Raw genomic sequence first — 24,391 nt, 5'->3', positions numbered from 1 at the left:
TAAAGAAAATGTGATACATACACACTATGGGATACCATGCACCCATGAAAAGGAAGGGGATCAAGTCAGTTGCAGAGACATAGATGGAGCTGGAGGCCATTATCCTCAGCAAAGTAATTCAGTAACAGGAAACCAAATACTGCACGTTCTCACTTCTAAGTGGAAGCTAAGTGAGGACAACACATGGACACATGGGGAGAACAACACACACTGGGGCCTGTCGAAGGGTGTGGGGTGGGAGAAGGGAGAGGATCAGGAAGAATAGCCAGTGGGTGCTAGGCTTAATACCTGGTTGATGGGATGATCTGTGCAGCAAACCACCATGGCACATGTTTACCTGTGTAACAAACCCACACATCCCGAACATGCACCCTTGAACTTAAAATAAAAGTTGGAAAAAAAAAGTAAGATGTTAATGATCCCTAAATAATCTCTAAATTGAATATAATCCTGCTAAAAATCCTGACATATTTTAAACGAAATTGATAAGCTGATTCTAAAGTTTAATCTGCAAATATAAGTATCCAAGAGAACACATAAGAGATTTTTGGAAATGTTGAGTAAAATAATCGGGGAGATAGAGAAGAATTTGTTTTCTCAGATAGTGAAACTTGCTTCAAAGCTTCAGTAACAAAAGCAGTATGGTGGGGGCAGAATTAGATGAATAGGTCAATAGTCCAGAGGACAGCATTGGAAAAGCAAATTAATACACATATAGAAGCTTATTATATGAAAAAGTAACCACTAAAGTCAATCAATAAAATATTGACTTTTCAAAAGTCAAAGATGCTATCATAATTGGCCATATATTCAGAAATAATATACATGATTAATATAAAAAATTCATATAAATTAAATATCTAAATGTAAAATGTACAACCACTAAAGTATTAGAAGAAAATATAGAAAAATATTTTAATAAATTTGTAATGGGAGATTTTCTAAACAATAAAAGATGTTATAAAAGAAAAAGGCTGACAGATTTGGCCACATACAGATATAAAACATATATATTACACCAAAAGCAAGGATAAAAAACAAATGGAAGGAAATATTTGCGACATGTAAAATAGACAAAGAAGTGTTATCTGTAATAGCACTTAGTAATCAACAAGGAAAAGAAAAGCTAAATAGAATAAAATAGATAATTTATAGAAGAAATATAAATGATTATAAATATACAAAAACATCCTCTGCATTTGCAACCGGAAAAACACAAATTAAAATAACATTTTTTCACATTCTATATGGACAATAATATCAAAGAAAAATTCATTCTATCCAGTACTAGCAACCGTCTAGGGCTATATTTTTGTTATAAGTGCAAATTGGTGTATAGTCTTTTAAAATGACAATTTGTCAGCATCTATCATTTCAAATATAAATATTTTTTAACTAGCTGTTGACCTTCTTGGACCGTATGCCAAACAAATGCTTCCCTTTGCATGCAATGACATATAAAGTTATTAATTTTCAAATTTTGAGTAGCAATAAGCATTAGATCTAATCCAAATTTCCATGGTTGAATAAGTATACTATGGCCCTCCATGGAATAGTATTCGTCTATGCCAAAGACTGAAGTGTATTTGTGTAGACAAAGGAATTAGTTAAATGAGGAAGAGCTTCACTTATCGATTTCTTGGGATTCACATCATAGGACAGTCATAGTTCATTTGATCCAATCTTATGGTTATGAGAAACCCCATCATTTGTCCAATTTTTCTCTATCTTTAGACAGAATGATCCTGCTCCTCTATGGAAGAAGTTGCTACAAGATTTCCTCCGGCTTCATCACCACCCTGCTGCCCCACTTTCCATTCAGACATACCCTCACTCAGGGGTCCCACTCCATGCCTGGGGAAGAAAATCCCTGAATTGCGGATATAGACTGTAACGTGTCACAGTCTCCCTGCTGTCCCTGGACTACATTGGCCTTAGATTTCATTCATTTATTCCATGTTTATTTAGCACTTACTGGAAGCCAGATATTGCACTATATGCTAGTGATACCGTAGTAAGCAAAATAGACACGATTCTTGTTTTCCATGAATTTTATAGTTGTTTTCTCCACTTATCCACCATCTCTTTCTAACTATTTAAAACTGGGAGGCACAAGAGTAAATAAAACAGAAATATAACCTGCTCTGAAGGCATTTCATACTCAGTGCATAGTAGAGAAAAAGCAGAAGATGTTCCTCTGCCGCAACAGGTAAGATTCCGAATTACATCGGCAATTTGTTAACTCTTCCATTACACAGTGACTAATTTCTCCTCTGCTAGACTGAAAGCTCCTTGAAAATGGGGGTATAGGACTGATATTTAACATGGTTCAGACTCCTTTTAGGGAAGTATCACTCACATTACATGGAGTGGGATATTGAGCCACTTCTTAGAGACCTCAAACTGGCTTCTCTCCCCAGAGGTGTCAGTGAAGTACACTCCAGCCACACTTCACCAGACATAGCACATAAATCCTTCTTCTGTCATTCCCTGAATACTCTGCCTCCAGATTCTTCCACCTCTCTGGGGAAACTTCACAAGGGGGACCATGCAATGTCAAGGGCCAGGAAATTTAATTAAAAGCTGATTATTTCCCTTGGAAGTTTTCATCATCATCCACCACAAAATATTGCTAAAAATATTCTCAGAAGTACTGACTCCTGCATACATGCAAGGGTGGGAAAGAGGAGACGATTGGAAAGTTTTCTCTTATCCAATATGACCACCAATATGACCCACAATTTTGTAGAAAACAATTGGGGAAAGATTAAAGCCATATTGCAACTTCCTTCATTTATTTAAGAAATATTGATAAACACTCCACGTTCCAGGCACTAGGCAGGGAGATAGAGTGGTGAGTAAGACAAGCTTTTCTATTCAGCTTTGGCCACAGGTGGGAGTGGCAGTGAGGACCCAGCCTCTTTTGTGTCTTGGTACCTTTTAATCATCCTACTTATGATTTGTGGTGGTTACAAAACTGAGTCGAAAATAATCTGTGTTAAAATGGAAGCTCGTTGATGAGGGGAACCAACTCTATTGTTTACCCTGAGTCAGACTCCCTAATGGGGGAACAGACACTCACCTGACATGGAGTGGGATCTTGGGAACCTTCTTAGGAGATCTTGAAGCGCTCTCTGTCCCAGCAGGCATCGGGGAAGTACATTCCAGCCACACTTGTCACCTTGTTCCCAGGGAACCTGCACAGCACCTCGTCATGGCCAAGCTTGCTGACCCAGTACCAGGCCTGGCCCCCGATAAGCAAGCCCCCTCCATGTCACAAACTGGATCAGCATTGCAGTCATGGTGTCACTGAAGGCACAGATGCAGTAAACCCCCAGGGCTCTCCTGGTTCTGGCTCAATCTGTGCCTCAACACCACAGTCCTGCATGATATTTACTAGTGGTGCCAAGGATGGGTGCAGTCCTACGGGATCCCCAGGACAAGGACAGAGCCAGCTCACTGTATTGAGGAGACACGGAGCCAAGCCAGCATGCAACAGGTAGCCCTCATGGGACACAGCCACGAGGCAGCCTTGGCTGTAGGAGGAGGCAGCAACGAGCACCTGGCCGTTGTCATTTACCATCACGGGGAAGGTAGACTCTCTAATTAGGAGTTCACAGGGGAAGGGGTCTCTGGGTAGATCTTGTTACTCCGTCCATGAGGGCCTTGAAAGCAGCAGTGGGAGTTGTCGCCACGGTTCTATCAGCTGCTGCAACGGAAAGTATGGTGAATGAATGAAAACCAAATGGATAAAAGCAAGTTACTCTCTTTCTTATAGTGTCATGCCTGATAGAGCCTAGAGCCGGACTCACGTGGGTGATATGTAGTTACCTTTCTTGATTTCCCAGACTCTAGAACTCTTCATAAGCATGATTTCTAAGAAGTTTCACTCTCTTGATTTATTTTTATTATTCAGACATCACCTCTTATTCTTTCCTTAGCTCCACCAACTTAGATGTTTTCCACAGCTCTGTCCTCCACCACTCAGCTCTCCTTTCTTGTAGCCCCTTCTGCCCATCAGAGATTACATTGCCAGTTGTCCTTCATTTATGACAGTTTTAAATGATCTCCATGGTTTACCCCTGGCCTGGAATTTAAATCGATCTGCATAAAGAGCATCACAGTTATCAGCTCCAATTCTATATGGAAGAAATCGAACTTATGTCTACCTGCTCAACATTTCCTCTTAGAGAAAATACTTCAGCTTACTTTTCCCATCTTTGTCGGGAAGATAGTATAACCTTGAAGGGTTTCCATGTGAAGGTTGTAGGAACTAATACATGCCACTGGTTTTCTCAGAGCCTGGGACGTTATAATAGCAAAAGAAAATTCCTGTACTTTTATTATTCTTCCTGGCTTCTCAAAATGAAAGGGAACACCACAGCCTCAGAATCACAATTGCCCTCTTCCTCTCTCCGCTTTGCACACTCATTTAGTCATTGAGCTTAGTCGAGGGCTTGTTCATTTCAGTTTCCATGCCTATTGCCACGAACCTGGGTCAGGATTTTGATCTGGAAACAGTGGCTCTCTCATAAACTCCCTTGATAAGAAGCCTTCAGAGCTTCACCACAAATAAAACATGAGTGCTTGGGACTTCTTTCCTCCTGGTAGCAGAGGTGTCCTGGATCTGCCTTGGGATGGTTTTTTGAGCTTTGCCTTTATTACTTCTCTCAACACAGATTGAGTATCCCTTCTCTGAAATGCTTGGGAGCAGAAGTATTTCAAATTTCAGATATTTTTCAGATTTTGGAATATTTGCATGTATTAATGCATTATGTGTCTATCTATATCTATATTTATATCTATCTATATCTCTATCTATCTATCTGTCTGTCTGTCTACCTATCTATCTATCTATCTACCTACCTATCTATGCAGTAAACCCCCAGGGGATCTCCTGGTTCTGGATATATATATACACCTTATATATATGTTGAGATATCTTGGGAATGGGACCCAGATCTAAATATAAAATTCACTTACCTTTCATAAAAATTGTACACATACCTGAAGGTAATTTTATACAATATTTTAACTAGCTTTGTGCCCAGAGCAAGGTCTGTGTTAAAAACTAATGTGTGGAATTTTCCACTTGTGGAGTCACATCAGTACTCAAAAGGTTTTGTATTTGGGGGCATTTTGGATTTCAGATTTTCTAATTGGCGATGCTCAGTTTGTACAGACTCTGTTCTGCTTGGAAAATGGGAACATGACCTGTGGTTTCTAGTCTCTGTCAGGTCAGTTCCTGTAGAATTTCATTCTCTCCCCTTCTTCCATTCCCTTTTGCCAATTCTCATTACTCAGATTTTAAATTATTAGTAAGAGGCAGGTGAAAATGTTGCTGTATTTGTTCTCAGGACAGTGTTTTTTATAGAAAGGCCTGGCCAGGGGATCTTTAGACCCATGGAACATGGTCTCGGTCCATTCTGAAACCCGGATGTGAGCAGGCACACAGCTGAGACGTACACTCTGTTGACTGCTCAGTGGGACTGAATACACCTTTCTAACTATTGAAGTTGGTGAAGAGAGGGAAGGAGGAGAATTTTGTTTATTATGAGAATCAAAGAAGCTAGGCAAGGAGTTTCAGTTTCAGCACTAGCCCACACTCTATGAGCTCTGGCAGGTAATTGGTTTTCAAATGGTGAAAAGACCCCATTACCCCATTGTGAGTTTAAGGAAAGCTAGGAGTGAGTATTTCCTTCTGTGGGTTCCTTCAGTGCCTGCAGCCCAGACTAGCTAATACTCTGCCCAGTCAGTATGTCCTTCGACTTATCAATGAGGTGGTCAGAGGCATATGCAAAGCCGCTCTTACTTGGACAAAGGAATGGATTGCTTTGCTGAACAAATCCTGGAAGTGTACTGTTCAGTCTCAGAAGAAACTACTTTAGAGACAACAGTTAAGTCTTTAGAGAAGGATAAAAATTCATCTCCTAGCTTTGCTTGAGGAGAAGCAGAGGTATGCCTGGCTGGAGAAGGACTTGGGAGAACAGAGAGGTACAGGGCAATATGGTCATTGTGGTTTCATCAGAGGTTTCAGGAGTAGTTGGCATCCAGTTTCCTTTCCCACTACCAGGATCCATAAGGGGAGAGAACATGATGGGTCACCAAGCTGGTGACAAATACCAGGTGGGCATAGGGCTGGCCATACACAGGACAGGTATCTTTCCACTCAATATACCAGCCTGAGCATCTATGACTGTGGGGAGGGTGGTGGGGGTCAGGGAAAGAACCCTCAGGATGAAGAGGCAAGGGTGAAGATTCAGGTTGGGGACTAGTACACACTCTGTTCAAAAGTCAGCTATAGTGTAGCTGCCTTAAAGCTAAGGAGGAGGTTTAGCTATAAAATGAAAAAGTGAAACTATCTACAGACAGCACCCATCCTGGTTACTGTATCAAAGTTTGAGCTCCCCAGCAGTGGAAGGAGGGAGAGACATGAGTGGAATCAGTGAGAATGAGGTGTGAGATTCTCTGACGCTGAGAAGGCAAAATGGTTCTGTGGGTTCTGTGGGGACAGGATGTAGCCAGCCTCTGTGAAGTGTCCCAGGAGAGATGGAAGCCTCTGAGGACTGAGTTTTCAGGGAATTCTGAGAAAGGATTTATGTGCTATGTTTAGAGAAACTGGACCCAGTCACTGGAGATGTCTGTGAAGATGTCCTAGCTTAAGGGAGCAGCAGAATCATTTGATTTCAAGGGACCACGGAGTCTTAAACAGTGGGCCTCTTAGCTGTGGACAATGTTGACCAAAGACTAGAGAAACCTTCCTAAATGTCTCTGCTTCACTTAAGCACTTCTACAAGATTCTGAGCTTGATTTGAGAGATTCAATTCCAGTGTTTAATTGCTGGACAGCAATTTGCCTACTAGTTCAAGAGGAAGTAGGCTGCAAGTAGTAGAATTTAATGTAATGGAAAGAAGATATGGTAGGTGACATTTCTTTCCCTCCTGAGGTTGTGGAGTAGGAATCATGAGAACAGAAACAGATGGTGCCTTGTCACCACTTGCATGACACTTTGAACCAATTCAATCACCTGAGAGCCTAAAGCACTGACCGGATGGATGGTGGTGTCCCCTTCACACATGCCATGTGTAATTAAAAACCAAACCATATACTCAGCTATAAAAGAAAAACAAAATCCTGATTTTTCTTTTGGTGACTACTTCAGTTTCCTTTTTGCAGTATCAAATATAGAAATTCTTTTGGAAATTATTTATTTTTGCTGTTGAGGCCTCTTCTCTGCCGCTGCTGTGTCTCACCCACTGGAGCTCTGGTGACATAGAGCAAGTCCTTTTATTTCTCAGGTCACAGTTTTCTCACCTGCAGCATAACACGGCACGGATAGTAAATCTCCCTCAGCCCTGATGCTCTGACTGCTGATGGCAGCAAAACAGACAAAATCAGACTCGTGTATGAGAAGACCAAAGAAGGATGAATGAGGCAAGAACTAAAGAAAGAGAATCACAGTAGAAAGAAAATCAAAAACAGAAAATAAATGAACTGCAAGGAATGCACTTTGGGCACATTGAGGCTTCAATTCAAACACACGTGTTGTCTTTCACTAATCCAAAAGCTTAACAGCTCAATCTCCTCAGGGTCACCACAAGCCCCAGGCTGACCACTGCCAGCTTCAACATACAAAGAACATCAGTGACACCTCCCTCCATGCCTGCATAGCAGGTAAATTTGTATTCCAGAAACAGGCAGAGGAGCTCACCTGGATGTCTGGATGTCCTGTGGATGGCTCAGATCCCATGGGAAGGAGGAGAGATGTTTATGTAGAAATAACAAGTGGATGATCTGGAGATGCTACCTACAGGGAGGAGTGACTATCTTTGGGTATATCTTTCTTCCTGCTTCCTTTTGAAAGGGTGATGTTGGCTGGGAGGCTTCTCTGAACACCTAAAGGACACTCAGGTGGTGCTTCTCCTAAGTTCCTGGGCTATTTCTCGCAGAGGTCTGCAGCCCAGACTGAAGCAATTTAGACTCTGAGATTTTCAGGTCTGCAGCCCAGACTGAAGCAATTTAGACTCTGAGATTTTCCTTGTTCAAGTTTCTTCCAGTTGTTGGCCTTATCCTCTGCATGATAGCATTCCTCTGTGGTGAGCAAGGGAGTCTCTGCAAAGCCTCTACCATGTGTAGTGAGAAACGTTGATAAACATTACAGGAAATGGTGGTTGTCAGAGGTAAGACCTTTTTAAGAATGAGCAGAAACAGTAAGGTCTGTGACTACTCTGGGCCTGTTCCATTAGAGCAGCTCCTTGGAAGAGGCTCCTGGGTCTGTGTGATGATTCGGGAAGAGCCAAAGCTCTGGAATTCGATTCATCAAGAGTTAGTATTTCACACACTCATTCACTGGAACCCATTCACTAGTCCATTTACTTGTGTGTATAGTGATTAATTTGCAGAATTTACTTGTTCCTTTCAGCGATTTGTATGACCTATATGTATAGTGTTCGTTTGGTACAAAGTGCTTCAAATAATGTATATTTTTAAAAGTTCATATTAGAGAAGAAATAAACACTGAAAGTAAATTGAGCTAAACATCATATTAGGAAGTTAGGTAATAATAGTAAAATAACACCTACCTCAACAAGCAGGAGAAAGGAAATAATAAAACTAAGAACAGATATGATTTAAATAGAAAGTGGCAAGAACTAAACTCAAAATTGGTTCTTTGAAGAGACAAATCTCTAGCGAGACCGAGTAAGGAGAAAAGAGGAGTGACACAAAGTACCAATAACTAACATCAGGAATGAAAGGGAAAGAAAATGACACATGATGTGATTATTAAATAAAAATACAAAAATGAATAAACAACTTTAACTCAATGCATTTGAAAATTTAGGTAAAATACACAAATTATTGAAAAGTATGATTTTTAAAACTGAACTAAGAAGTTTACCAATAATTCTATAATTACTGAGGAAATGCTGTCAGTAGGTTATAACTTTTTTTTTTTTTTTTTTTGAGATGGAGTCTCACTCTGTCGCCCAGGCTGGAGTGCAGTGGTACAGTCTCGGCTCACTGCAACCTCCACCTCCTGGGTTCAAGTGATTCTCCTGCCTCAGCCTCCTGAGTAGCTGGGATTACAGGCGAGCACCACCACACCTGGGTAATTTCTGTATTTTTAGTAGAGACAGGGTTTCACCATGTTGGTCAGGCTGGTCTCGAACTCCTGACCTCATGACCCACCTGTCTCAACATTCCAAACTGGTTAAAAACTTCTAATAAAGAAATTTCCAGACATAATGTTGGGTGACTTCTTTCAAATATTTAGGGAACAAATCATTTAAATATTTATGACAACTTCCAAAGACAGCAAAAGAGGGAGCATTCAATAATATATTTTATGAGGAAAGATGTAACTTTGATATCAAAACATTAACAAGTACACCAAAAGAGAAAACTACAGGCCAATCTAACGCATAAATGTAGATAGAAGAATGCCAGGAACAATATTAAACTTATAAACAATAACTTACACTTATCATAATGCACATAATAACAGGACTCAATATTGGTTTAACATTAGAAAATTAATTAACGAATCCACTCATGGTAGCAGATGAAAAAGAGAAAAAAAGATTATTTCAGTATTTGAAAAAATACTTTTTACTATACTCAAAGTTTATGCAATAAAATCTTTTAGAAAATAAGAAATAAAGGTGCGGCTCGCAAGATGGCCGAATAGGAAGAGCCCCCGTCTGCAGCTCCGAGCAAGATCAATGCAGAAGGTGGGCAATTTCTGCATTTCCAACTGAGGTACCTGGCTCATCTCACTGGGACTGGTTAGACACTGGGTGCAGCCCATGGAGGGTGAGCTGAAGCAGGGTGTGGTGTCGCCTCACCCAGTAAGCGCAAGGGGTCAAAGAACTCCCTCCCCTATCCAAGGGAAGCCTCCAGGGACGGTGCCATGAGGAACGATGCACTCCAGCCCAGATACCGTGCTTTTTCCACATTCTTAGCAACCCGCAGACCAGGAGATTGCCCGGGTGCCTATGCCACCATGGCCCTGGGTTTCAAGCACAAAACTGGGCGGCGGTTTGGGCAGACACCAAGCTAGCTGTAGGAGTGTTTTTCATACCCCAGTGGTGCCTGTAATGCCAGCGAGACAGAACCATTCACTCCCCTGGAAAGGGGGCTGGAGCCAGGGAGCCAAGCAGTCTAGCTCAGTGGATCCCACCCCACAGAGCCCAGCAAGCTAAGATCCACTGGCTTGAAATTCTTACTGCCAGCACAGAGTCCAAAGTTGACCTGGGACGCTGGAGCTTGGTGTGGGCAGGGGCGTCTGCCATTACTGAGGCTTGAATAGGTGGTTTTCCCCTCACAGTGTAAACAAAGCTGCTGGGAAGTTCAAACAGGGTAGAGCCCACTGCAGCTAGCAGCTCAGCAAAGCCACTGTAGCCAGACTGCCTCTCTGGATTCCCCCTTTCTGGGCAGGGCATCTCTGAAAGAAAGGCAGCAGCCCAGTCAGGGGCTTACAGATAAAACTCCCATCTCCCTGGGACAGAGCAGCTGGGGGAAAGGGCGTCTGTGTGCACAGCTTCAGCAGACTTGAACGTCCCAGTCTGCCAGCTCTGAATAGAGTAGTGGATCTCCCAGCACAGCGCTCAAGCTCTGCTAAGGGACAGACTGCTTCCTCAAGTGGGTCCCTGACCCCAGTGCATCCTGACTAGGAGACACCTCCCATTAGGGGTTGATAGACACCTCCTACAGGAGAGCTCAGGCTGACATCTGATGGGTGCCCCTCTGGGACGAATCTTCTAGAGGAAGGAACAGGCAGCAATCTTTGTTGTTCTTCAGCCCTTGCTGGTGATACCCAGACAAACAAGGTCTGGAGTGGACCTCCAGCAAACTCCAGCAGACCTGCAGCAGAGGGACCTGACTGTTAGAAGAAAAACTAACAGACAGAAAGGAATAGCATCAACATCAACATAAAGCCCATCCACACTGAAACCCCATCTGTAGGTCACCAACATCAAAGACCAAAGGTAGATAAATCCACAAAGATGAGGGAAAAAGCAGTGCAAAAATGCTGAAAGTGCCAAAAACCAGAATGCCTCTTCTCCTCCAAAGGATCACAATTCCTCGCCAGCAAGGGAACAAAACTGCATGGAGAATGAGTGAGGAACTGGCAGAAGTAGGCTTCAGAAGGTGGGTAATAACAAACTCCTCTGAGCTAAAGGTGCATGTTGTACCCCAATGTAAGGAAGGTAAGAATCTTGAAAACACATTACAGGAATTGCCAACTAGAATAACCAGTTTAAAGAAGAACATAAATGACCTGACGGAGCTGAAAAACACAACACAATGACTTTGTGAAGCATACACAAGTATCAATAGCTGAATCAATCAAATGGAAGAAAGGATATCAGAGATTGAAGATCAACTTAATGAAATAGAGCATGAAGACAAGATTAGAGAAAAAAGAATGAAAAGGAATGAAAAAAGCCTCCAAGAAATGTGGGACTACATGAAAAGACCAAACCTACATTTGATTGGTGTACCTGAAAGTGACAAGGAGAATGGAACCAAGTTGGAAAACACACTTCAGGATATTATCCAGGAGAACTTCCCCAACCTAGCAAGACAGGCCAACATTCAAATTCAGGAAATACAGAGAACACCACAAAGATACTCCTCGAGAAGAAAAACCCCAAGACACATAATTGTCAGATTCACCAAGGCTGAAATGAAGGAAAAACTGTTCCGGACAGCCAGAGAGAAAGGTCAGGTTATTCAGAAAGGGAAGCCCATCAGACTAACAGCAGATCTTGGCAGGACCCTACAAGCAAGAAGAGAGTGGGGGCCAATATTCCACATTCTTTTTTTTTTTTTTTTTTTTTGATTTTCTAGACCACTGAGAAAATCTTTGTTGACACTAAATTTCAATAAAATTTGCATAAATACGTTCCTAATGTACAATTTTCACCTCTGATTTTTTTCACATCATTTAAAAGGTTAGTCTGTCCTGTTCTCATTATTCCTTTCAGACACCAGTGTGGCACTGACGTTGGCAGGTAGAGGGGAGCTGCCAGGGAGCTGGGGAGTGCCCGAGGGCTCAGGCTGCTTGAGACAGACCTCTGTCTGGGCTGCCAGGCTTTCAGCTCCATCCCTGCCCTGACATTCTTAAAGAAAAGAATTTTCAACCCAAAATTTCATATCCAGCCAAACTGAACTTCATAAGCGAAGGAGAAGTAAAATCCTTCACAGACAAGCAAATGCTGAGTGATTTTGTCACCACCAGGCCTGCCTTACAAAAGCTCCTGAAGGAAGTACTAAATGTGGAAAGGAACAACCGGTACCAGCCACTGCAAAAATGTACCAAATTGTAAAGACCATCAACACTATGAAGAAACTGCATCAACTAATAGGCAAAATAACCAATTAACATCATAATGACACGATCAAATTCACACATAACAATATTAACCTTAAATGTAAATGAGCTAAATGTCCCAATTAAAAGACAGACTGGCAAATTGGATAAAGAGTCCAGACCCATCGGTGTGCGGTATTCAGGAGACCCATCTCATGTGCAAAGACACATATAGGCTCAAAATGAAGGGATAGGAGAAGATTTACCAAGAAAATGGAAAGCAAAAAAAAAAAAAAAAAAAAAAAAAAATAGCAGGGGTTGCAATTCTAGTCTCTGATAAAACAGACTGTAAACCAACAAAGATCAAAAAAGACAAAGAAGGCATTACAAAATGGTAGAAGGATCAATGCAACAAGAAGAGCTACCTATGCTAGATATACATGCATCCAATACAGGAGCACCCAGATTCATAAAGCAAGTTCTTAGAGACCTACAAAGAGACTTAGACTCCCAAACAATAATAGTGGGAGACTTTAACACCCTACTGTTGATACTAAACAGATCAACAAGACAGAAAATTAACAAGGATATTCAGGACTTGAACTCAGCTCTGGACCAAGTGGACCTAATAGACGTCTACAGAACTCCGCACCCCAAATCAGCAGAATACACATTCTTCTCAGTACCACATCACACTTATTCTAAAATTGACCACATAATTGGAAGTAAAACACTCCTCAGCAAATGCAAAAGAATGGAAATCATAACGAACAGTCTCTCAGACCACAGTGCAATCAAATTAGAACTCAGGATTAAGAAACTCACTCAAAACTGCACAACTGTATGGAAACTGAACAATGTCCTCCTGAATGACCACTGAGTAAATAACAAAATTAAAGCAGAAACAAATAAGTTCTTTGAAACCAGTGAGAACAAAGACACAACATACCAGTATCTCTGGGACACAGCTAAAGCAGTGTTTCGAGGGAAATTTATAGCAATAAAAGCCCACAGGAGAAAGTGGGAAAGATCTAAAACTGACACCCTAACATCACAATTCAAAGAACTAGAGAAGCAGGAACAAACAAATTCAAAAGCTAGCAGAAGACAAGAAATAACTAAGATCAGAGCAGAACTGAAGGAGACAGAGACAAGAAAAACCACTTAAAAAAAAAAACGAATCCAGGAGCTGTTTTTTGTTTGTTTGTTGAAAAGATGAACAAAATAGACTGCTAGCTGGACTAATAAAGAAGAAAAGAGAGAAGAATCAAACAGACACAATAAAAATGATAAAGGGGATATCACTACTGATGCCACAGAAATGCAAACTACCATCAGAGAATAGTATAAACACCTCTACACAAATAAACTAGAAAATCTAGAAGAAATGGATACATTATCAGACACATACACCCTCCCAAGACCAAACCAGGAAGAACTCGAATCCCTGGATAGACCAATAACAAGTTCTGAAATTCAGGCAGTAATTAATAGCCTAGCAACCAAAAAAAAAAACCCCAGGACCAGACAGATTCACAGTTGAATTCTACCAGAGAGGTACAAAGAGGAGCTGATACCATTCCTTCAGAAACTGTTCCAATCAATAGAAAAACAGGACTCCTCCCTAACTCATTTTATGAGGCCAGCATCATCCTGATACCAAAACCTGGCAGAGACAAAACAAAAAAAGAAAATTTCAGGCCAATATCCCTGATGAACATTGATGCAAAAATCCTCGATAAAATACTGGCAAACAGAATCCAGCAGCACATCAAAAAGCTTATCCACCACCATCAAGTTGGCTTTATCCCTGGGATGCAAGGCAGGTTCAACATATGCAAATCAATAAATGTAATCCGTAACATAAGCACAACCAATGACAAAACCCACACAGTTATCTCAATAGATGCAAAAAAGGTCTTTGACAAAATTCAACAGCCTTTCATGCTAAAAACTCTCAATAAACGAGGTATTGATGGAACACATCTTAAAATAATAAGAGCTATGCTATGTATGACAAACCCACAGCCAGTAATGTCCTAGGCCTTCATATTCACTCACCACTCACTGGCTAACTCACCCAGGCAACTTCCGGTCCTGCAAGCTCCATTTATTGTAAGTTCCCTATACAGGTGTACCATCTTAAAAATCTTTTATATTTTTTACTGTACATTTCATGTAGTTAGATATACTTAGGTACATAAATACCATAGTTGGTGACTATTACAAATTGTTACCATAAATGTGACACTTACTGTGTTACAATTGCCTATAGTATTCAGCACACTAATATGCTGCACAGGTTTGTCCCGTAGGAGCTATGAGCTCTTCCATATAGCCTAGGTGTGTAGTGGCTACTGTATATACCACCTAGGTTTCTGTAAGTACACTTTACGACATTTGCACAATGACAAATTCACTTGACAGCACATTTCTCAGAACGTATCGTTTAACGCATCATTAAACAACACATGACTGTATAATGTTAGCTTTTTGTAGATGCTTTTTATCAAGTGGATAAAATTTCCTCTATTCCTGCTTTATAGAGAGCTTTTATCATGAATGGATATTGAAATGTGTTAAATTTGTTAAGTGTTTATTATGCATCCACTGATACAATGTAACTTTTCTTCTTTTGTTTGTTAACATGGTGGATTATTTTGATTGACTTTTTGAGATTTAGTCAGGCTTGTATTTCTGGAAACAACCCCCCTTGGACATGGGGTACATATTTTTTAATATACTGTAGAACTCTATTTGTTAATATTAAGTTATACATATCTTTACATATACACACACACACCCCCACTCTCTCTCCTGGTTTTGGTATCAGTGTAATAGTAGCTTCAAAAATTGAAGCTGGGGAACGTTCTCTCCTTTTCTGTTTTCTGGAAAAGATTGTGTAGAAGTGGTGTTATTTTTTTAAAAACATGGTAGAATTCTCCAGTGAAACCATCTAAACCTAGAGATTCCTTTTTTGGTAGTTTTAAAATCATGATTTCAATTTTCTTAATGGTTATAGAGTTATTCAAATTATCTATTCATGCATGGTGAGTTGAGTTTGTTTGTGTTGCAGGAGGAACACTGCATTTTGTCCATTTTGTCTAAGTTGTCTGATTTATGTGTGTGGAATGGTTTGTAATATTCCTTGATTGTCCTTTGTTATATGTGGTGTCTGTAGTGATATCACCTGTTTCATTATGGTATTTAAAATGTATGTCTTTTCTTTTCCTTTTAATTTCTGCTTGAGTTTGCTAAAGCAAACTATTTTTTCAAACTATTTTTTCTCTTTTAAATTTAAGTGTTTTCTTTTCTTATCTTCATTAATGTCCACCCTCTACTTGCTTTGAGTTTATTCTGCTCTTCTTTTTCTAGGTTCCTGAGGTGGAAATCTATTGCTCACTCAAGACTTTTCCTCTTTACTAATGCATGCATTTATTGCTATAAGTTTCCTTCTCAGTACTTTGATATGTCACAGTTTCATGTTTATCCAGTTCAATGTATTTTTAAAATTTTTCCTTGAGACTTCTTCTTTGACCGATAGATTATTTAGAAGTGTGTTTTTAAATTTCCAAGTGTTTGGGAATTTTCATATCTTTCTTATGCTGATTTCTAATTGGATTCCCTACAATGGTTTCTGGTTTTCACCTGCTCTGGATGATTACTATCTCTTTTAAATTTGTTCTGGTGAGTTTTAGGGCCTAGGACAGCTCTATCTTGCCATGTGTTTCATCAGCACTCAAAAAAATGTGTGTATTCTGCTGTTGTTGTGTGGAATGTTCTGTAAATGCCAAATAGATTCTTTTGGTTAATGGCATTTTGAGTTGTTTTCTATTCTTGTTGATTTTCTTTTTTTTTCCTCTTTTTAAAATGTGAAATGCTTCACAAAATTTTGTGTAATCTATATGCAGGAGCCGTGTTAATCTTGTCTGCATCATTCTAATTTTAGAAAGTGCTGCCAAAGCCAACACTCCTTGCTGATTTTCTGTCTAGTTCTATCAATTATTGAAAAAGGCATGGGAAAATTTCCTACTATAATTGTGGATTCATCTATACCTCCTTTCAGTTCTGGCAGTTTTCTTTTTTTAAAAAAAATCAACCAAAGTATATTTAATTAAGCATGAAGTTACTTTCACATTTATCTGCAACCACAGTGAATACAGTTCTTGGCATGAAGACACCACAACCTTTAGAATTTAAAGCCTCCCCACCTGCAAGATTACATATATAAAACTCCCACTATTGTTTCTCTAAGAGTGGATTAGTTCACCAAATTCAAATAGTTATCCTATCTAGAATATAATAAAATGGAATGATTTACTCCTAAGATTCATTTTTAAAACATCTTTATTTACAAAATACTATCCTGAGAATTATAATTATATTAAACTTCAATTTGAGCAAAAGTGCAATCACTTAAGTAATAGCAGTTACTTAAACTGAAAATGAGATCAGTCAAAATTACTTTTGGAGAAAGCAAAACTGTTGTCAGATTCCTTGCTGTGGTTCTGGATGTTCAGTAGCATTGAAGGCGGAATCAATCCTGAAGGGAACTCCCTTCTACCTTCAGAATGTTGGGTTGGGGTAAAATCCAGGTCTCGGATGAAGGTAAGGAGGTAAACCCCTCGGTGGATAGATGTTTCTCATTGCAAATGGAGCATGTGGTGGACATGGGAAATCCCTTCGTGGAAAATAACCTCGAGAAGCTCCAAACACGGTTCCTGGAGGAGGTGGGGGGAAAGGAGGTCCTCTTCTCATGAACGGGCCCCTTGTGTCCGCTGGAAACAACGGACCGCTGATTGGAGCAAGAGGTGGAGGAATAAAGCCGGGGCCAGTTGCTTCATTTTCAGCAGGGAGCGATGAATCAGGCACATTTAAATTACCAAGATCATCTTTGGCATCATTTCTACTGGATTCCATTTCTGAAGGCATTGACCCATCCATTTTATCCAAAGAAGGCATTTTAAAACTTCTGGGTTCTGCTGGTCCAGACCGTCTATCAGAATTAGAAGAAAATCTGTCTTCCGTTTGTGGAGGAAGAGCTGAATCAGGATATGACTGTCCTGGTGGAGGAAACATCATCTTACAGTCCTGTACCGATGGAGATGACAGGGACCCAGTGTCAGAAGGAGCCCTGTGAGGATCGATTAACCTGTCACAGCTTGGTTCTTCTCTTTCATTGGTATTCTGATGGTCCGGCAGATTCCCTGGGCCTCTTGAGCCTCTTCCTCCTCCCTCCGGAAGCACAGGTGAGAGTCCGAGTGGATCCTCCAACCAAGTTTGAGGAGAGAGAAAAGCTCTCGTTTCAGATGAAGGCCGATCCAATGGTGCGGGACCATATGGGGAATGTTCTCCGCCAAATGCTGTGTTTGAAACATCAAGTGCGTTAGGATCTTTTTCTAAAAGTTCAAATTTCAACTCTGTTTCAGTTAATTTTTGTTTGTTGTGAGCATTTTCTTTCCTTAAGTCATTGAGGTTTCTTTCAGCAGTCCGAGCTGCCAACCAATTATCATGTCCTTTTTTCTCGTAGGAAATAACCTGCTTTTGATAAAAATGAACAGTTCTCTCCAATTCTTCTTCAAGATCTTTGGCTAGCTTTCTATAGGTGTCCAGCTCTTCAGTGGCATGGCTGATCTTTTCTTCCACTTTAGAAAGTTTCTCTTTTTCCTCTATCCGGTAATTTTCCTCTATTGTCAATTTCCTGTGGAGTGTCATTTCATTTTCTTGATATAATTCAGTCATTATTTTAAGTTTCTCTTGAAGCTTCTGATTCTCACTTTCAAAATGTATGTTTTCTGACTGCAAAGATGCTTGTTGAGTCTGAAGATTTTTCATATACTCTGTAAGCTCTTCGTTTGTTTTATCAACTTCAGATAACTGAATAATAATGTGGTTTCTTTCTCCTTCTAAGGTTTTTAAAGAAACATATAACTTAGCAGCATGAATCAGTTTCTTCAAAGCTCCTTTTGTAGGATCATCTAAGTAAGCACCATTTTCCGATTGACTGTTCACTTCTAATTCCAAGTTATCATCATCCGTTGTGTCTTCTTCAAGCACAGCAGCCTGATCTTTCATCATTAGCAAGTGTCCAGTCAGAGTCTTGATGTGATTCTCTTTATCATTTAGAACTTGTTCTGCGTGTACTTTGGAGTCTTCAAATGTTATTTTCTGTTTATTAAGTTCACTCACTTGTTCTTTCCATACCTCAGCTTCTTGCAAAAGCTGTTTCTGGCTTTCCTGAAGTTGAGAATTTTCATTCAAAGCATCTTTTATTGCTATTGCCCGTCGTTCTTCGCTCATTTTAAACATCTTGCAGATGATTTTGGCTTCAGCTATTTGTGATTTGAGGGATTTTGACTCATCTTCTAGAGACTGTATCCTTTTTGAAATATCCGCCATTAATTCATCTTGTTGAGAATGTTTCGATTTCTCTTCTTTTAAGTCTTTTTCTAGACAGAGGATTTCATCCTCAAGTTCAGAATTGGACCTGTTCAGCTTTTCACAGGTTGCCTCCAAACTTCGTGCTTCTGCTGCCGCCTTCTCAAAGCTGGCATCCTCTAAAGATGACTCTACTTCATAGCCTTCATACTCTTTTTGAATAAGGCTAAACTTTTCAAGTAGTTTACATTTTTCTTCCATTAGTCCAGAAAGCGTTGCACCAAGTTTTTGCTCTCTTCCCACGTAAAGCCGACTCCTAACCGATCTAAAACTTCTCCACAGAAAAAGGAGAACAACAAAAAATCCAATAACAGCTGCACATACCACCAGTTCCGATGGGAAACCATAAGGATTCGAATCTGGTCTCATATTCTCAGGTAGTGCTGCCACAACTCTGCGTAGCTCCTCTAGGACCAGCCCCAAGTAGGGCTGAGGGGTAGCACCGGGCTCCTCCATAGCGCCGAGGCTGCTCTGGCGGTCACCGCAGTAACACTGGCCACAACAAGCGGTGGAGAACACGCAGCCTTGGGTCTGGAACCCGAATCTGCACGCGGCAACCAACCGGAGCGGACCACTGCGGAGCCGGCTGCGGGGGGAGCTGCGGAACGCGGGCACCCACAGGCCTCACAGGCCCATGCTGCCCCCCACCACCTCCCCCGGCCCCCTTGTTACACTTTACATCCTGAGGCAGCGCTGGTCTGAGCCCGACCCGCCTCAGTTCTGGCAGTTTTCACATCACGTATTTTGAAGCTCTGTTGTTTGGTGAATACACTTTTAAAATTGCTGTCTTCTTCATCGATTAAACCTTCGATCATTATATAATCTCTCTGTTTCTGGTAATTTTCTTTGCTTTATCTGATATACATACAGGCACTCTTGCTTTCCTTTCATTAATGTTTGTGTAATATATCTTTTTTCATCCTGTTAATTTGGCCTGCCCTGTATTGGTACATTTCAAGTGAGTCTCCTGTACACAGCGTGCAAGAAACATATAAGAAAGGGTCATACTTTTAAATACACTCTTCTATTATCTGTCTCTTCATTGGTAGACCATTCATAATTAAATGAATTATTGATACTTTAGTGCATAAGCCTGACATTTTTTGTTTTCTCTATCAACTCTTATTTCTCTGCTTGTTTTTCATGACTTCCTGTGGGTTATTTGAACATTTATTTTAGAATTCCATTTTGTTATTCATAATGTTTATGGTGTATCTTCTTTTTTATAGTTTTCTGGTTGCTTTTTATAGCTTAGTGGTTGTTCTAGATATTCCTTTATACATACATTATCACAGTCAATTGATGTCATCTGTATTCCAGTTTGAGTGAAGTATAGCAACCCTATGTCATTTTATGTCTCTTTACTCTCTCAAATTTATAGTATAATTGTCTTATATCCATTTAGAATAACACTAGACAATGCTACGATTTTTGCTTGAAACATCAAACATAATTTAGGAAATCGAAATCTATGCAAATAAATAAAGTGAGCATTTTAGAGCTGCCAGAAGAAATCGGACACAACCTGTTTTGTCTTTCATTTTTTCTTTCTTTCCTTTATATTGATCATAGATATTGTGATGCACTATCTATTAACTCCAATATCTGGATTATCTGTGAATTTGTTTTTAATAATTGATTTATTTTTTATCAGTCTGTATTTCTTGCTTTTTTGTATATGTGGTAATTTTTTAAAGTATGCTGAGTTTCTGGATAATATGATATAGAAATACCCAAAAATTTTGAATTTTTTTTCTGGACAGATGTTATATTACTTGTAGATCACCTTGCTGCTCTCAAGACCTAGTTTTAAGCTGTGCTATGGTAATGATATTTTATTTTCCTCTTAGGACATATGCCTTACTCCCAGGATACTGTGCCTCTCCTTAGACAGAATCTTTAGGGTCCCAGCTGGGTTTCTCATTGTTTATTAACATTTCCCCATCTGGCTGGATCTGAACCCCAGTAGCTTTCCAGGAAATTTTCAGTCCCTGATGATCTCTTCTGCTTTCCCAGCAGTTGCTTTCTACTAGGTCTCTCTTCTTCTTAGCCAACTGTCACATAGTTAAAGAGTCACAGAAGGACCAAAATGGCATTTACACACCGATTTCTAGGGTTCTTTCTCTCTCCCATATGGTACATTAACCCCCAATTCCCCACCAACTTAGCAGCTTTGAATTCTATTTATTGCTTCTTTTGGTTCCCAAGACCACTAACCCTTGCTTTGGTCCCATTTTCCTGTACCAAGGTCAGGAAGATGCCTTTCTGGAAAACCCTGGCAAATGTGGTACTAACCCCATGTGCCTCACCTTCCTTAAAGATCTCATACCTGACTTGGTACAACAATGTTCTCCAACACCTGCTGACATGGTTTGGCTGTGTCCTTACCCAGATCCCATCTTGAATTGTAGCTCCCATAATTCCCACATGTAGCCTTGCCCACCTGAACCATGCTCAGGACCTGGTGAGAGGTAATTGAATCATGGGGGTGGGTCTTTCCCGTGCTGTTCTTGTGATAGTGAATAAGTCTCACAAGATCTTATGGTTTTACAAAGGGGAGCTCCCCAGCACATGCACTCTCTCTTGTCTGCCATGTAAGATGTGCCTGTGCTTTTCCTTTGCCTTCTATCATGATTGTGAGTTCTCCCCAGCCATGTGGAACTGTGAGTCCACTAAACCTCTTTCTTTTATAAATTACCTAGTCTTGGGTATGTCTTTATTAGCAGCATAAGAACAAACTAATACAACTGCCAAGAATTTTTTTTCTATGTTTTGTCCAGATTGTATAGTTTTTTTATCGTGGGAGGGTGAATCTGACACCACCTACTTTGGTGTCAAGTAGCCAAGTCATGTACTAATTTATTTTTAATGTAGAGCTATACAATCTTCTTTCTATACTTAAATTTTTAATTAAAATATGATAATTAAAATGTTTCTAAAAATTTCTTAATGATTTTCTTTCATGAGGAAAGAGACTCAGTCAGGAATATAAAGTATGGCTTACAAGTATTTTCTTGCTAGCTGTGAAATAGATTGCAGGAAGTATTATCTGGTCCCCCATTTGGCAGATTCAGAACCTTGAGGTTAAAAACACAAACAGTTTGAAGTTCACCTTATAATTAATTAGAAAGGGACAGACCTGAAACTCAGGTTCAGCATTAAACCTCCGTGTCTTTGGCACAAAAACATACCGTCTCTTGACTTTTGCCCTGTCTTCATAATTCCAAAGAGCCTGAGATTACTTTCAGACTAAACCATTTTCCTTATTAGTAAGTAATCTGTCTGAAGGTCTGCATGAGACAGTCATAGTGTCAGCCAGAAGTCTGACATTCAAGCTCATTTCAAAGCCCCGGGAAATAGATTATCTTCACTGCCTTCTGTGTGGACGTCCATTGCTCTGCAGTCTGAGACTTGAGTCCACACCAGGCAAACACCTCCCTAACTCCTCAGCCTCCATTCTTATCCCCATGGTCAAAGTTCAAGTCCTCAGCACCTCTCACCTGGACTGTTCCAGAAGCCTCCTCAGTAGTTTCCCTACCTCTAGCCACAATCCCAACTGAGCAGTCTCCCAGAACGCTGCCAAATTAACCATAAATTTCAGCTTAAAACCTTTCAGTAAATTCCTGTTGCCTTCAGGTAGAATCCTTCAGTAAATTCCTGTTGCCAACCTTCTCATCATCTGGGTCTGCCTTCACCTCCTGCCTCAAGTTCCAGGTTCCCATCTTTGTACCCCTTCTCCCACAAGTCCAAACTGATGATTGTTTTCAGAACATTTCACCACAGTTCATATTTCTGTGCATTTACAAATACTACTCTTTCCTCCTGAAATGGTTTTGCCTTCTTTCTATAACAGGGTTTCCTGAAATGGTTTTGCCTTCTTTCTATAACAGGAAAACTCCTGTTTATCTTTTAAAATCAGCACCTTGTCCCACCTCCCCACTCGACCCACAAAAAAAAAAAAAGAAAAGAAAGGAAGAAGGAAATACCTGATACTGGTAATTTACAATGAAAAGAAGTTTGATTGGCTTATGGTTCTGCAGACTGTACAGGGAGCATCTCCTCAGCCTCTGATGAGGCCTCAGGAAGGTTTTACTCATGGCAGAAGTCAAAGTGGGAGCAGACAGACATCTCACAAGGCAGAGAAAAAGCAAGAAAGAGAGAGTTAGGGGGAAGTGCTACACGTATTTATAAATGACCAGATCTCTGAGAACTCACTCACTATGGTGAGGATAGCACCAAGCCATGAGCAATCCACCTCCATGACCCAAACACCTACCATCAGGCCCTACTTCCAACATTGGAGATTATAATTTAACATTAGATTTGGTGGGGACATATCCAAACTATATTACTCTGCTTCAAGTCGGAGTGTCTTCCTGGAAATTAAAGCTTTAATGTAGGCCGGGCGTGGTGGCTCACACCTGTAATCCCAGCACTTTGGAGGGCGAAGCGGGCAGATCACCTGAGGTCGGGAGTTCGAGATCAGCCTTACCAACTTGGAGAAACCGTGTCTCTACTAAAAATTCAAAATTAGCCAGATGTGGTGGCAGGTACCTGTAATCCCAGCTACTCGGGAGGCTGAGACAGGAGAATCGCTTGAACCCAGGAGGCAGAGGCTGCAGTGAGCCAGGATCGCACCATTGCACTCCAGCCTGGGCAACAAGAGTGAAACTCTGTCAAAGAAAAAAAAGCTTTAATGTAATAGGCAGACTTCATGGAGATACATTTCATGAAGGTATTGAGTTGGGGGAGTGTACTGATTTATATATTTACCTTCAAAGCATTCTTTTGAATTATTCTGTCAGCATAGAAGACTACGTACATCCACCTCACCTCTACAGATGGGAGCAGCCACACAGCCAACTGAACATCCCATGTTTTCTCTTTGAGAAACAAACTACTTCCTGAGAGTAAGAAGTCTTCTATCCTAGAAAATTTGGTGTTAATATCAGAAAGATAGACCAAGGCAAGAAAATACAATGAATATTAGCTTGTGCCCCACAAATGGCTGCTTTTTGGTCAGGAACTTGTGCTAGGATATTCTGTGCTGAAGGATCAATGCCACTGCAAATCCATGATGAATGCGCATTACTAAACCACATACTCATAATTAATCCTGAGCGACACGTGAAGAAAACTAAATTTCAAAATGAAAAACGAATAAGTGGTAGAGCAAGAATGTGAAACAGATCACTGAATTCCAGAACCAGTGTCCTTAACTGAGAGAACATAGCATCATAGCTATTCTTTTCCTAATTGCAAGAGCCCAAGATATGCTTAAAGTGAAAATATATATATATAAATTCACTTTTCTTTAGTGGCCTTTTTTGCTCTTTCATCTGTTCTATGAATCTTTATTCTGAAAGCTGCCTTTACTTTCTCTCTGATTGAAATGGGGCTGACAACCAAGGGACCCCAGCATTCTCATCATCAGAGTAGGTGTGACTACAGATAGCCAGTCTTAGCATTCCATGCCCTGGACCTCGTGACTTGACTATGAATGTTCAAACGACCTAAGTATAGCCAGTCAGTGTCCAGATGAGTGATAAAGGCATTAATGGAGAAATAATTGTTTTTATTTCTGAGATAATGATTTCTACAAACAATTTAAGCCTGGAATTGCCTTGTAATATTATC

At 40.3% G+C, this 24,391-nt stretch overlaps 2 protein-coding genes and 1 non-coding gene across 3 annotated transcripts; all 3 read right to left on the bottom strand.

Moving 5' to 3' along the window:
* Positions 1–3,078: 3,078 nt before the first annotated feature.
* On the bottom strand, positions 3,079–10,292 carry LOC112134283 (TRPM8 channel-associated factor 2). Its single transcript, XM_054560786.1, is given in 7 exon segments — positions 3,079–3,114; positions 3,116–3,275; positions 3,277–3,337; positions 3,340–3,644; positions 3,646–3,709; positions 7,315–7,441; positions 10,227–10,292. Coding segments are annotated over 7 exon segments (819 nt in total).
* A 5,890-nt stretch (positions 10,293–16,182) lies between these two features.
* LOC112134454 (U6 spliceosomal RNA) lies at positions 16,183–16,285 on the bottom strand. The gene has a single exon (XR_002915880.2). It is a non-coding gene; the product is annotated as a U6 spliceosomal RNA (small nuclear RNA).
* A 402-nt stretch (positions 16,286–16,687) lies between these two features.
* Positions 16,688–19,264, bottom strand: LOC100431772 (cTAGE family member 15). Its single transcript, XM_024249471.3, is given in 3 exon segments — positions 16,688–16,842; positions 16,845–16,891; positions 16,893–19,264. Coding segments are annotated over 3 exon segments (2,403 nt in total). The 5' UTR covers positions 19,211–19,264; the 3' UTR covers positions 16,688–16,804.
* Between the last annotated feature and the right edge of the window lie 5,127 nt (positions 19,265–24,391).

This window comes from Pongo abelii, chromosome 6 (assembly GCF_028885655.2).
Source record: "Pongo abelii isolate AG06213 chromosome 6, NHGRI_mPonAbe1-v2.0_pri, whole genome shotgun sequence".
In the NCBI taxonomy this organism is placed as follows: domain Eukaryota; kingdom Metazoa; phylum Chordata; class Mammalia; order Primates; family Hominidae; genus Pongo; species Pongo abelii.
This window is presented reverse-complemented; position numbering and strand designations above follow the sequence as displayed.